The sequence below is a fragment of the Bison bison genome, unplaced genomic scaffold (genome assembly GCF_000754665.1).
Source record: "Bison bison bison isolate TAMUID 2011002044 unplaced genomic scaffold, Bison_UMD1.0 scf7180017864098, whole genome shotgun sequence".
Classification (NCBI taxonomy): Eukaryota; Metazoa; Chordata; class Mammalia; order Artiodactyla; family Bovidae; genus Bison; species Bison bison.
The window spans coordinates 5,868,908-5,881,812 of NW_011494670.1; the positions used below are offsets into that span (position 1 = coordinate 5,868,908).

The 12,905-nt window shown below is 42.5% G+C and overlaps 1 protein-coding gene across 1 annotated transcript in view; it reads right to left on the reverse strand.

Annotated features, from left to right (window-relative positions):
- The window catches only part of DPPA4 (developmental pluripotency associated 4), an 11,504-nt gene extending 2,679 nt beyond the window's left edge, over positions 1 to 8,825 (reverse strand). The window contains exons 1-5 of the mRNA XM_010838586.1: positions 8,765 to 8,825; positions 6,782 to 6,932; positions 5,521 to 5,690; positions 5,384 to 5,434; positions 4,985 to 5,264 (exon numbers count right to left, since the gene is read on the reverse strand). Of these exons, the coding sequence (XP_010836888.1) occupies positions 4,985 to 5,264; positions 5,384 to 5,434; positions 5,521 to 5,690; positions 6,782 to 6,932; positions 8,765 to 8,785 (673 nt within the window). The 5' untranslated portion in view covers positions 8,786 to 8,825. The remainder of the gene's footprint in view (positions 1 to 4,984; positions 5,265 to 5,383; positions 5,435 to 5,520; positions 5,691 to 6,781; positions 6,933 to 8,764) is intronic.
- Positions 8,826 to 12,905: the final 4,080 nt, after the last annotated feature.

Genomic DNA, 12,905 nt, shown 5'->3' on the forward strand with positions numbered 1-12,905 from the left:
CTGAGACAAGAGGCATAATCAGGACTGATTACTTCCTTGTGAATAGATTCTTTGGGGCAAGAATATTGTCAGTGATACATTGTATCATGTCAGGAAACACATTTTTGCTTGTACCATGCCTGGTGACGATAAAGTTGAATACCTTAACCAGATACATCTGGTTAAGGTATATATGACCAAATTTCAACTGTTGCCTATGAGACCCATTTTGTTCAATGTAGAAATTTACCTGAGGCATTTTCAAGCAAATTAATTCCACTCAGTGACTTAGTATTTTTAAAATGTCCCCATCTCTATCCTCTGCTCCCTTAGGGCTGGGCATCTTTGGAGAGACAGTCACTTCTGCTTCTGTTTCCCATCAGTTCACAGGCTTTCTTTTTCATGCAGCCTTCTAAGCAGGCTGTGCACTCCGGGAGCAGGAAGCATGGAGAGTGGAGCGGCCCAGAGTTCAGCTGTCTAAAGTCACTGTGGAGTTGATTGTAGTCACTTCTCTATCATTAATTATAATCATAGCTGTACACTTTTACTGGCATTATGATCTCACTGCAGGCTTTTTGTTAATACTTTATTCCTATAAAGTAAATGAAATGTTTTAGAATTGAGAGGAAATAGCAAGTTAAATTCTTGAAAAGAACCAAGAAACCCACCACGAAATCCCAATAAAATCTCCCTTAAACTTTAGGACCATGTGTGGAAAGCATGTGGCCATGTCATCAAGGAATGACAATATTCAAGTTATATTATTCTCTAATATGTTCTTGTCCTGTGCAGCTCATGGGCAGGAGAGCCCCCACAGGGAACTTAAACCATTTGCCCAGTGGCCCAAGAATGTAACTAAAAGGCTACCCAAAGTGATCTCCATTGTATTCAATTTGCTTGACAAAAGATTATGGCAGGAAAGAGGATAGCTGAAATGGGAAAAGATGAGTAGTGCACACTCACATACTTCCTCCTGTGGGACATGGTATTTGTGCTGGGGCCTGAAGGCTGGCACTTCTGGCTGTGGATGGGGAGAGTCTAGCTGGAGACTCTTCCCCCCACCACCTGAGGCTTCAATTTTCCAACTGCCCTAGACCTCCGGCGTTCAATCATGATGATACCAAATGTGGGCCCCCAGCAGACCAACAGAGAACTTGGGATGAAGCCCAGAATGGTTTCCTATACAACTGTGGGGTGAGGAGATGGATCCCTGGGAACCAAGTCTGGGCTGAACCAGCCCTTCTATCCAGAAGGATGGATCTCTTTCTATCCTCCTCCTCCATAAGCCCCTCTCCTAAGCTAAGCCCAGAAGCACACTTTGCCCTCTTCAGCAGAAAACATGACAGTTTCCTCTGAGCATCCTGCTACTCCCCCATTTGTGCCTTTCAGAAAATACTTCCGATTGTAGCCTCTACTTCTCTCCTCCCCTTATTCAACCCACACCAAATCATCTACATTCTCTACTGCTTTCAATATTCTCCAATCTATTATGTTATCTGTATCTTCTTCAGCTTCATTTGATATGACACTGCTGTTCCTTGAAGCTGTCTTCAGCCCCAATGCAGCTCTTACCCTTATTAGTGTTTAAGTATAATTACCAAATAATTATCTAGTAGCCAGGTTTCTTCTTTGGCACCTATAGAAGGTGCTAGGCCCTTTAAACATGAGAAACTGAATTATCCCACATGATTTTTCTAATAGATCTTGTATCCTACTCTCTTCAGAAGTATAAGCCTCAGTTCATTTACTTGCTTAAAACTTTTCAGTGGCCCATCATCCAGGGATGGTCTGAAGCTTATTTTCCATGACATTCTGTCACTACTGGCAATTTCTTTATCCTAAGTCCTTTCACAACCTTGGCATTGGTCCCTATACTGAAAAATGATCTTACATCCTCCTTTACATCTAGATAATTCTTCCTTTAAATTAAGAAACTTCCTGTTTGATCACAATCATCACATGGTGATACAGTTGTTTACACAGCAGTTATCCCCATTATACTGTAGGCCACTTAAATGAAGGACGTTTTTGCTAGTCATTATTTCTGTGTAGTACATATGCCTGGGATATAGTAATTATACAGTGGTTACTGCCTCAAAGTTATGGGTCTCCAGGTAGATGCATTAAGCCTTGACATAAAAATGTCCTTTTTCCTAGGAATATACTTTCCTAGCGAGAATTTCTGTGAAACTCTTTACTGACAACTTGTGCTTGAAATGCAGGGCTAATTGAGATAAATACGTATCTCTTTTCTCCCTCCAACTAAAAACCGGATGCCCACATTCAGTGTGTAGAAAAGTACCAGGTAATTACCTGTGTACACACTCAGGGCACAGCATATTGTCCTCCAGGTGTGGGGGTGGAAAGTCACCAGATGGTATCAGGAAGAATGCAGACACCCTCCTTCGTTTTCCAGGCACCCAGGCCTGCCCAGCGTGAAACTGTAAACGAACCCAGCCTTCTGTGTTAGCTGGGAGACTTCTCCCGTGGACCACACACCACTGGACCTCTGGAGAAGGAAAAGAGAGGCAAGTATGAGCACAGCAAGACCCAGTCCTAATGTTTGCGTCTGCACCATGGCCTTTGGTTCAACTGTCTTTCTCAAGTGCCAGCTCTCAGATACTAACACTGAACACCTACTTATTCCACTCTGTTCCTCTTAGAAAATTATGTAAAAACATTCAATTTTTTAAAAGAAATTAAGAATTTCCTGTTAATTTTTTTTTTTTTTAAAGAAACAAATAATACAGTTGGATGTATAGAGGCAAGTGGGTAGATGACAGTGTGTTCCGGGGTAGGGGTGGGGTCAAACCTTACCTCTGCCCATCTGGGATCCTAACAAAAACATTAACAAGGGAAAAACAGTTGATGAATTCATGCAGCACACACAGTTCAGGGAAAAAAAGCAAAAACTAGCTCAAAATGGCAGCTTAGAATATTCCATCTTATATAACACCTTCCGACAAAGAATAATACATTTGTAAAGAAATGACAGGACAAAGGGAAGCAGTTTTAGGCTCCCACGGGTGGCAAACAGTGGGAAGGTAAATATAGGAGAGGAAACTAATGGATGAGGTATGTTTGCAGGTTACTCTGGATAAATCTGTCTCCAGCAAAAAGAACATAGATATCCTGCGTTTAGGCTAGAAAAGGAGAGCCTTTTCTGGGTTTGCTGCTTCTTAATTGCCTTCAGCTCAAGATTTTTATGGCAAAGAGCATTCATTCTGGTTTCCTTCAATAGAAACATTAAGCCAGATTAGGTCTGGGAAGGCCCAGTTCAGGGGTCTCATATCTTAAAAAAATTTTTTTTGTTTAATAGAGAGGGGTATCTAACACATCTGAAGCAAAGTCCTGGAATAACACCCCACTGTGTGCAAAAGACAGTGGGCAGGATATGGTTCCAGGCTTTGCTCCTGAGGGGCAAGGGAGGTCACCAGGGGATAAGGGTCTCAACAGACATTGTAATGGCTAACCAGTACATGGTCTTCATTAATTTTATCTCCTTGATACAAGAGCCTCTTGATGAAAGTGAAAGAGGAGAGTGAAAAAGTTGGCTTAAAGCTCAACATTCAGAAAACTAAGATCATGGTATCCGGTCCCATCACTTCATGGGAAATAGATGGAGAAACAGTGGAAACAGTGGCTGACTTTACTTTTTGGGCTCCAAAATCACTGTAGATGGAGATTGCAGCCATGAAATTAAAACATGCTTACTTCTTGGAAGGAAAGTTATGACCAACCTAGATAGCATATTCAAAAGCAGAGACATTACTTTGCCAACAAAGGTCCATCTAGTCAAAGCTATGGTTTTTCCAGTAGTCATGTATGAATGTGAGAATTGAACTATAAAGAAAGCTGAGCACCGAAGAATTGATGCTTTTGAACTGTGGTGTTGGAGAAGACTCTTGAGAGTCCCTTGGACTGCAAGGAGATCCAACCAGTCCATCCTAAGGGAAATCAGTCCTGAGTGTTCATCGAAAGGACTGATGTTGAGGCTGAACTCCAATACTTTGGCTACCTGATGCTAAGAGCTGACTTATTTGAAAAAATCCCGATGCTAGGAAAGATTGAAGGCAGGAGAAGGGGCTGACAGAGGATGAGACGGTTGAATGGCATCACCGACTCAATAGGCATAAGTTTGAGTACACTCTGGGAGTTGATGATGGTCAGGGAGGCCTGGGGTGCTGCAGTCTGTGGAGTCGCAAAGAGTCGGACATGACTGAGTGACTAAACTGAACTGAATTCTATTCCTGTAACTCTTACCAAAACATCATGAAATAGGTATATTATTATTAACCTACTTTACCCAGAGCAACCTGGGAACTAGAGATACAGGGCTTTAGCTCAGGCAATTGATTTTAGAGCCTGCTTTTACTTTTGTAATTCTTTAAAGGGGGAAAAAATTAAGCCAGATTGCTGTCTTCTTCTGATGACTTCATTAATTTAGAACAGTGTTTCTCAAAGTGTGGTCCCCAGATTAGCAGTGCCTGGGAAATTGTTGGAAATGTAAATTCCCAGGCCCTATCAAGACCTGAATCAGAAAAATCTGTGTCTGGGTGTAAGGAATCACCATGCCTTCAGGTGATATTGATAATATTCTGAAGTTAGTCAGTGGCTAATATCAATTAAGCTTCTTTTCCCACCTAAGCCAGAACCTGTTCTTAAAAATGAGCTTACTGGGACTTCCCTGGTGGCACCGTGGGTAGGAACCTGCCTGCCAATGCAGGGGACACTGGTTGTATCCTTGGTATGGGAAGATTTTACATGCCGTGGAGCAACTAAGCCTGGGTGCCACAACTCCTGAGTCCGAGTGCTGTAACTACTGAAGCTGGCTCGCCTAGAAGCCTGTGCCCCGAAAGAGAAGGCTCCGCAATGAGAAGCCCACCCACTGCAACCAAGAGTACTGCCCAGTCCCTGTGACTGGAGGAAACCCATGTTCAGCAATGACGACCCAGTGTAACCGCAAAGAAATATATAAATATATATATTTTAATAATGAGCTCACCACAAGTCTCTTGCGATCGTACTGACTCCGTCTTCACGGCCCTGGCTGTCATTCTGCTCCAGGCGGCAAACACAGCTTCCGAGTCGGGGGCAGAAGTTGATACAACTGCCTCAAGAGGCGGAGGAGCTCCCTCAAGGGCAGGCGGCCCTGGTGCAGGAGGAGCAGCCCCTTCAGAAGACGTTCTCTCAACAGAGCATTCCAGTGGTAGTTCCCCCTTTTCTATCTTTATCCTTTTCGATAGTGACAGGATCCTGGCCTCCTGTGCTGTGGCAGGAATGTTCTACAAAGAGGATTTAAAAGATGAAAGGCTATTCTTCTACTCAGCTTTTGATGCTAAAATAAGTAATTAGGATGAGAACTAAATCTTCTCCTGAGCCACATTCCCTACAAATTACTCACTTTTTGATGAGGGTAAGCATATTCACAGAGTCGTTTATATCCATCTAGTTTCTAAGACAAGAGAAGAGTGAGTGAATAATCAGACTAAGGTTCATGGTCTTCCTCCCAAGAGCCTCATTCCCACTCTGGACTCTCACCGGGCCTTTGGTGCTCAGTTTTAACTGCTGGCACCAAGCACGAATGACGTCCCTATGGACCAGGTTGACAGGCGGCAGGACAGCAGGTAGAGGGGGGATGGGGATCTGCGTCGGTGTCTTCGGAGGTTTCACACAGTCACAACGCTGTGACATGTCTCCTGGACGGCAAGCTGAAGGGGAATGGGATAGAACGAGCAATAATTAACTTTAACGTGGACCTTTCGAATGTCAAAAGTACAATCACTTTTAGTTCTCAGTAGTCTAATCCCCACTGTGCAATTCAATGATTCCCAAAAGACTACCTAACCTCCAAGGGTGTGCGTGTGCAGTCATGTCTGACTCTTTTGTGGCCCCATGGACTGTAGCTCGCTAGGGTCCTCTGTCCATGGGATTTCCCAGGCAAGAATACTGGAGTGGGTTGCCGTTTCCTCCTCCAGGGGATCTTCCTGACCCAGGGATCAAACCTTCATCTCCTGCATTGGCAGGCAGACTCTTTACCACTGAGCCACCTGGAAAGCCACAAACTCCAAGGGACAGAACCTCAAACCTAAGACTGACAATATTTCTGAATCCCTCAGTTTTCTTACTTCCTAAAACTCCCCACTACTCACACACACTTGCTCTTTTGTGAGAGCAATAAGCCACAGACTCTGAAGAGGTTGACCTAGAGACTACAGTTCTCTAGAGGTTGACCTAGAGAGTGCACTTCCAATTCCTGAGGGAATAATAGAAGTTTTTAGAACTGAGGTCATAAATACTCAATGATACCTTGCCCTCTCACCACAAGACAAAATAAACCACTCAGCAATGCTACACAACTACTAGGACCCATAACTCTTGCAGCCCACCCCAGCCAGGGCAGCACTCCGGTTTCCTGATGCACCTCACATACTCTTACCATTCAAGGATTCGAAGGACACCCCTCCAGAACAGTCACAGCTATAGTGACACAAAGTGTAGGTGGTTTACCTAATTATTCTGAGTAAATTACAACGACCCTCCACCCTGACCTTGACCCAACTTACCATAAAGTGAAGCTTCAAGGGTGGGATTTCAAATTTATACCCATCTGTACTCAGATCACTACACATTGAGCTCCTTATCTCCCAGCAGCAGAGTAGGAGAAACAATGCTCAGAACCAAGAGGTGAGACTTAAGCTAGGCTTTCGAAGTGTAGGATTTACAGAATACAGGATGAAAATTTCTTTCCTACTTTTTCAGACCCAACGAAACACGATTTGAGGAACTGTAGCTCTCTTACCTGTGCTATTTTTTGTATCTCTTTTTCTTTTGGTTCCCTTTGCTGAATTTTTTGCTATCTCTGCTTCACCAGAAGTTCCCTGTCCCTTTTCAGCTTCTACTGATGTAAGTCTGCAACTCATACGTTCTTCAGATTTCTCTGTGGAGTTGTTCTGGGGACAGAGGAACCAGCCAGTCATTGTTTTGGGGTCCGACCCACTGTATCCACTGCCTGACTTCAGATACCTCACGTCCAAGGCACCAAGACAATCACTGAACTGTGTTAGCTATGTGGAATCCCTTCTGGACATCATCTTAATACTCAGGTTTATAAGAAAGGGAAGCAACGATGGGGAAATGGAAGGCTGATTTGAAAGTACGAGAAAAGGGGGATTCCGTGGCTGTCCAGTGGTTAGGACTCTGTGCTTTCACTGCCAAGGGTCCAAGTTCAATCCCTGGTTGGGGAGTGGGGGAACTAAGATTCTGCAAGCCAATCAGCACAGCTCCCTCCCCCCAAAAAGAAAGAAAATATAAAACAAAAGACATAGAAGAAACTAGCCTCTGCTTTGGAGAAAACCCTAAGATCTCTCATCATATCCATTCTCCCTCACCTGGAAGGTTTTTTCCCCCATTCCCCTCCTTGACCTCTACCAGATAAACCTCTCCCTGTACTATTGCTCCAAGCTACTGTCACAAAACTCCTTTCCAACCTATTTACTTTGCCAGAAGGGATATCACTCAACTCTACATACACCACCATCCCTTATATTCATATCCTTAAACTTTAATCCTCTTTCATAAGCTCACTTTAGGCGTTTTAAGTTCATCTAATAACTTTTACTTTATAGACCAATACAAATCAACTGACTCATTCCTACCACTTGATGTAGGTTTATATTCGCTTGTGTGCTTTGATCCATACCTGTTACTCCATTTGATTATAAGGGTAGAATTCCTTTCCCTTTTGTTGTAAGAAATACTGGTTAATTCAAAAGAAACAAGAGAACAGTAGGGATAAAACTGTTTGATACAAAGAAACTAACATCTATTGAGTCTATACCTTCTATCTGGTATTGTTCCACAGGACAACACTCCTTTTTTTTCTTTCAATTTTCAGATGCAGAAGTTGAGGCTCAGAGGTTACATAACTAAGGGCACACAGGTAAGCATTTAAGATAGAAATTAAACCACAAATCATTATTAAAAATCCAAATTTTGTTCCCAAATCTAAATCCTGTCACCTCAAAAATGGAAGTATGGGACAAATTAACATTTGTATGGCATCTTTACATCTCTATAGCAGGTTTACATTCATACTCAAATCTCACATTTGCGTAGCCTTTACACAAATGATTAACTTTGGGGCTACACAGAAGGGTTTTTTTTGGCCACACCAAGAGGTTAGTGGGATCTTAGTTCCCCAACCAAGGATCAAACCCTGGCCCCAAGAAAGATGCTGAGTCTTAACCACTGGACCGCCAGAAAATTATCTGCTTACAAAAGTCTTAATTAAAATTGGGAGGGCAAAAATGACCTGGTTCTGGGAAAGAGAGCTGGAGAATGCTCAAGTTTCTCTGGCAGAGTAGCTCAATTTTTCTAGACAAGCCCCACAGCCTCTCCAACTTTAATTGCTGTCTGCAGTGCTCCTCTGTATGTCTGGTTTCTGACTGTCCCTTGGTCCTAAAGACTCAGGGAAACAGTGAATGCAGATCCAGCGACTTTGGTTTCGAACCTGTGTCTATAGAAGGGAAACTAAAGGATCTCATCCAATACACCAGGCAACGATCATATCAAGGAGTTTCTTTTTTTAACAAGAGAAGGAAATTCTTAATTTAAGAATCAAGGCATCTTCTTTTCTCCTCAAAAAGAAGTGAGGGAATTCTAAGGGAACTTTTAGAATTCCAATTCTTAAGGCACCTTCTTTTCTTCTCAAAAGAGACAGTAAGTGTGCCCGACAATGATTCACAAAGACAGACAAAAGCAAACCCATTCAGATTGTACTTACCTCCTTGTTTCTGCTCTCCATGCTCAGAAAGGTCAAGGCTGATAAAATGAAGACTCTCCTTACTTCTGAAATGGCTCCGGCCCAAGATTGCTCTTTTAAAAGTCTCCTCCTCCTTCCGCCACCCATAAGCACTTTCCTTTTTCTCCTCCCCTCTGTCCCTCCCCCATAACATGTGAAAGCTAAGCTTGCCTGCTTTCTTATTCATGAGTGACTATTGTATGAATGAATACATTCGAAGCCCTTTCCTGTGAGTTTTTTTAACATTATCATTGAGGGTGTGGTTCCGGAGACTTTGGGAAGTTGAAAGCTCCTTCAGAAAAATTCCAAGGGAACACTTAGAATTCCAACTCTAGGAGTTGGACTCGGCTCAGAGTTTAAAGCGTCTGCCTCCAATGCGGGAGACCCGGGTTCGATCCCTGGGTCGGGAAGATCCGCTGGAGAAGGAAATGGGTAACCCATTCCAGTATTCTTGCCTGGAGAATCCCATATACAGAGGAGCCTGGTGGGCTACAGTCCACGGGCTCGCAAAGAGCTGGACACAACTGAGCGACTTCACTCACTTCACTAGCTACTAAACAACAGTATACATTTACTACTTAAGGTTTATACTTAAAGTGGGCTTCCCTGGTGGCTCAGATGATAAACAATCTGCCCACAATGCGGGAGACCCGAGGTTAGATTCCTGGGTCGGGAAGATCCCCCGGAGAAGGAAATGGCAACCCACTCCAGCATTTTTGCCTGGAGAATCCCATGGACAGAGGAACCTGGTGGACTATAGTCCCTGGGGTTGCAAAGAGTCAGACACAACTGAGTGAGTAACTCTGAAGTACTTGATTGAATCATCTTCATTTTCCCAGTGTAAGTGAAGGTAATGTTTCTGAGTTCTAAAGTAGGAGATACCTAATCCTGGGCAAGATACAGTCTGTAATTTGTGTGTTAATAAATGGAGTGTGTGTTGAAATTATAATTTAGAAATTCTTAGGCCAACCACTATTTGGGGGAAACACAATTCTGAAAGAATTCACCAACCACTAAAAAAAAAAAAAAAGGATATCTTATGTCCTACAATAAGGAGGATTAAAATAAGTTAAAATTTTTGATCATAATTAAAATTAATACTACTGAGTTCTTGAATGAAGCAAAAAGCCAAATAACTTTCTCATATTAATATATATTATATACATAATATATATATTACATATATATAATCCAAGCAAATAGACATTCAATTATGATGCTTGAAAAGGAGGAGCATTTGGCCGCCTGTGATAGGGGTTTAGATTTCATTAAGAAACTCAGGAAAGTAGATCTGAAGGACCAGGTGAGCTTACCTAACTGAATACAGGAAGGTGGGGAGGGACCAGCCCAACCCTGTTCTGAGGAGGAAAGTGTAAACTGAGTCTGGACAGTGTGGCCTTTTCATATGTGGGCTAAAAGCAATAGAAAGTTAACAAAAAATTAAAATGGTGGTGGGGATGAATGGGAGCGGGTGGGCTCTGATGAGCGTTATTTTAAAGATTTCTCTAGGACATCCCTGGTTGTACAGTGGATAAGAATCTGCCTATCAATATGAAGGACACAGATTCAGTCCCCTGTCCAGGAAGATTCCACCTGCCACGGGGGAAGTAAGCCTGTGAAACACAACTATTCAGCCCCCACTCTAGAGGCTGTGCACTGCAACAAGAGAAGCCTGTGCTCTGTGATTGGAGAGTTGCCCCTGCTCACTACAACCAGAGAAAGCCCAAACAACAAGCAACAAAGACCTGGTGCAGCCAAAAAATTTTTTTAATTTAATTTATTTAAAGAAAATAAAAGAACAATCTCTCAACTGCAGTGAGGAGAAAGAAGTGGAGATGTGTTGAAACGGAAGACAGAGAGACCTGAATATTTCTGCCAGGTTTTCTTTTCTCTTTGTTTTTGTATTTTCTCTTCCTCCCCAAATTTTGATTGAATAAAGTAAGCTGAGTTAATGAAGCCTATAGTAGTTTACCTGGAGGCAATGAATCTTAAAAAGTCATTAATCTGCATAAACAGAAGACAAAACAGGATTATATCATACACAACCATCATTTCACATTTGATGAGATAGAGATTTTGTGGGAGGTGTGACTGTGGAGGCTGGTTGGAGAACTTGTTTGAATCTCTCTGCACTGTGTATTCACAGAAATGGTCTATTCAAAGTTAGGCTTATTTAAGATTTATTGTTGTTGTTGAGTCACTAAGTCGTGTTTCACTCTTTGGGACACTGTAGGCTGTAGCCTGCTGGGCTCCTTTCTCCATGGGATTTCCCAGGCAAGAATACTGGAGCAGGTTGCCATTCCATTCTCCAGGAGATATTCCTGACCCAGGAATGGAACCTGAATCTCCTGCTTGGCAGGTGGATTCTTTAGTGCTGAGCCACAGGGAAGCCTCATTTAAAATTACATGTAATTCAATTCATATCCAGAATGATTTTTACCAGTTTAATTATTCAATTATGACACAATTTATGACAATCTACCTTTTAAATAGTATCTCTCATAGTGGGAAATTATTGCTCTTTATGGGGTTATTTTATTTTAAGAAACAGGCTAGTCATTTAGAAATAAATCTAGACAGTAAAGTAGGCCATCAGGTTTGTTAGTAACTTTGGTTAAAAAAGGGAAAAACTGGGGACTTTCCTGGTGGCACAGGAGACAGAAATCCTCCTGAAAATGCAGGGGACACTGGTCTCATCTCTGGTCCAGGAAGATTCCACATGCCATGATGCAGCTAAGTCCCTGAGCCACAACTACCGAGCCCTTGCCTAGAACCATAAGAGAAGCCACTGCAATGGGAAGCCCGCGCACCACAACAAAGAGTCGCCCCACTCACCACAACTAGAGAAAGCCTGCGTGCAGCAATGAAGACGGAGCACAGACAAAAGTAAATAAATCTTTTGTAAGGAAAAAATTGGAGGTAGCTGGTAGAGCTGATATCATGAAGTAGAAAAAAAAAATCTGTCTCTTTATAATCTCCATCCCAACTTCCTTCCTCCCTGTCTTCCTTCCTTCATTTGTTAGGCACAAGAAAAATTATGACCAACCTAGACAGCATATTAAAAAGCAGAGACATTACTTTGCCAACAAAGGTCTGTCTAGTCAAGGCTATGGTTTTCCCAGTGGTATGTATGGATGTGAGAGTTGGACTATAAAGAAAGCTGAGTGCAGAAGAATTGATGCTTTTGAACTGTGGTGTTGGAGAAGACTCTTGAGAGTCCCTTGGACTACAAGGAGATCCAACTGGTCCATCCTAAGGGAAATTGGTCATGGGTGTTCATTGGAAGGACTGATGTTAAAGCTGAAACTCCAGTATTTTGGCTAACCTGATGTAAAGTGCTGACTCACTTGAAAAGACCCTAATTTTGGGAAAGATTGAAGGCAGGAGGAGAAGGGGATGACAGAGGATGAGATGGTTAGATGGCATCACCGACTCAATGGACATGAGTTTGAGTGAACTCCGGGAGTTGGTGATGGACAGGGAGGCCTGGCGTGCTGCAGTTCATGGGGTTGCAAAGAGTCGGACATGACTGAGGGACCGAACTGAACTGAGCTGAACTGAAAAAGAAGGTAGTTTAGGTTCTTTCTTTACAGTAGAAGTTCCCCAAATATAAGCAAACATAGTGGCATGAATTACATACCTAGTTTTCTTTGATATCCACTTTAAAGGACAGGACATGCTAATTGGGGCAGATTTACCAGGAAGCCACTGAAGTTTAGGTTCTAGGTACTTGACTTGCACTGGCTCATCCCAATTCCTGTGAAGGCTCTAGCAGTTGTGCATTCATAATTTTATATCATTTTTCTTAAAGAGGGAACTCCACAGTTGTACAAATTTTAGGTGATTCACAAATTCTGAAACATTTGCACAAAACAATAGCATTCTTGACAATCACATCTAGTGTGTTCTCCTTTGCTTCCCCTTCCCAGCTTCCCTTCTCTCCTTCCAGTTAACTGCTCCAGGAGAATCATTACTTGCTTATTAGGTTTCTAGCTTCTGATCTTTCTGTAGATACTAAATGCCAAAGTCATTGTGAAATTACTTTGAAATTTAGTATACATCTGAAATTTATAACGCTTTGGGGCTGACAAATTGCAAAAAGCAGCCACTCAGGTGGGCCAAT